The 1,852-nt window shown below is 55.6% G+C and overlaps 1 protein-coding gene across 1 annotated transcript in view; it reads right to left on the bottom strand.

Moving 5' to 3' along the window:
- Positions 1-1,445: 1,445 nt before the first annotated feature.
- The window catches only part of VDBG_02760 (protein phosphatase regulator), a gene marked incomplete at both ends in the record, with an annotated part of 2,857 nt that continues 2,450 nt past the window's right edge, over positions 1,446-1,852 (bottom strand). Inside the window, 2 exons of the mRNA XM_003006575.1 lie at positions 1,446-1,498; positions 1,557-1,717. Coding sequence (XP_003006621.1) covers positions 1,446-1,498; positions 1,557-1,717 — 214 coding nt within the window. The remainder of the gene's footprint in view (positions 1,499-1,556; positions 1,718-1,852) is intronic.

The following is a 1,852-nucleotide window of genomic DNA, read 5'->3' as shown; positions in this document are numbered from 1 at the left end:
CAGGACTTGATGGAGGTCCAGAGGGGAACCAACGTCTGTGCACGGTTCTGTTTCCTGTTGAGGAGGCCGTCTGACCTGACAATACGCGAATCGTCCTGTCATCCGGGGGAGACGCAGCACTGCTCGTTTCTGCCGTTCGTGTTCTTGCACGTGCGGCGCGCAGGGAGTCTGTGGGGGAAAGCGGTTCTGACCTGTCAGTGCCGAGCCGTCTTGTCGAGCAGATCGCTGCCTGCACTGCCGTGCGCGGGGTCCATCACAACCACGAGGGATCCTGCAATGGACGCAGAGCAAGGAGGCGAAGAGAGCGGGCAGGAACGACGTCGTGCGATGCAAAGTCAGGTTTGGTTGGTGGTAACAATTTGAGTCCCAAAGGATGGATGGCAGGATCAAGATTGTGAAACAAAGATTCATCAGACATCATTCACAGGCAAAAGGACAATCAGTAATGTGGTATCATAGTATATATTCTCCCCGGCCAACCCATGCATCAGTAAGCAATGGGCGCTGTTGGAGACCAAATCAAACGGATCCATCATCTGATGAATCGGGCTGCCGTAGCTAAGCCGAGTCCAATCCGCAACGCCCTGGTCAAACGTGACCTTGATCCCCCATCGCTTTGAAAGAGCGAGGCCAAACTGAAACCCAAATCAACGAACGAGTCAACGCTTCAATCTCAAGACTCGTGTGCAACTTTTCTGTCCCTCCCTTGCCCAATGTTGTCGGCTGTCATCCGCGGCTTCCGACCGTCAAGCCTGTGGACATCTTCCCAAGTCTCGCGGCGCAAATGGCACGAGACGAGAGCGTGAGTCCAAGGGTTGCTGAGGTGTTTGCCGGAGCAGATAACCGACCGCTTTTGGTTTCGGTGGTTGCAGTGTATGTGCGGACGGGTCATGCCCTTTCCAATATCCACCCCCCTCCTTTCCATCCGTACCTATACTCCGCCATGTACTGGAGTATCCTCCTGACCAAACCGCCCGTTTTGAAAAGTGGCCGCCGGAGCTAGAGACCAAAGTGGAGAGGTCCAATGACACGCAATGCGCTTTGGCTCAAAGGAGAAGTATATAAAAAAAACCAAGCCAAATTATGCATTAGTACGTAACGCCCCTGATATGCTCTGCTCTCGGCTCGGAGACCAAACAGCGAGTGCTGTTTGTTGTTGCGCGACCGTTGAAGGCAAGCGTTGCTGAGAAGGAACAGTGCAATGTCCCGTCACGTCGACGACGACCCAATTGAGCGAGGAGGCGTTCAGGACGGGACACTGTTGCTGCTCTTCTCTTGGTGTCAAGACACCGCCGCTGAAAGCGAGTTGAAAATGCCATGGACGCCGGTTTGCCGAAGGCAATGCCAAGTCCGGGTTAAGGGGCTTGGTGAGAAACATCGTGGGTTGGTAAAACAGTTGAGAAGCGCCAAGTGGCGGATGTTGTGCCGATCATGTCGACAGTGGCTCATCGTCGACAAACGCCATCACCCTCGAATTGCTGTACCGGCATGAGTCTCACTGAAGGAGAACGGAAACCGCTCCGGCAAGTGCTGGGCGTAGAGATGTGGCGACGTACCAGCGAACTGAGGTAGACCACCAGTCATGGGAGCCGGCGAGGCTGATGCAGGAGTGGCGACTTGGCCTGCTTGCCGCTGTGCTGTTGATGGGCTGGATGGTCGCTCGCTTGAGGGTATCAGGGAGATGAGCGGCGAGTTGGCGGCGAAGCACCGACCGGCACTGCCAAAGAAGTATGGCGAGTCGTCACGAATGTGTAGGGTATGGTGTTGTGCGGGGCCAGCATGGTGAGGCATCTTGGGACTTCCGTTTTGGCTGGAGTTGGTGCTGTTGGTGCCGCGGGTGTCGCAGGCATGA

This window comes from Verticillium alfalfae, genomic scaffold, assembly GCF_000150825.1.
Source record: "Verticillium alfalfae VaMs.102 supercont1.3 genomic scaffold, whole genome shotgun sequence".
Classification (NCBI taxonomy): domain Eukaryota; kingdom Fungi; phylum Ascomycota; class Sordariomycetes; order Glomerellales; family Plectosphaerellaceae; genus Verticillium; species Verticillium alfalfae.
The sequence above is the reverse complement of the archived record's forward strand: the minus strand, read 5'-3'. Positions and strand labels throughout refer to the sequence as shown.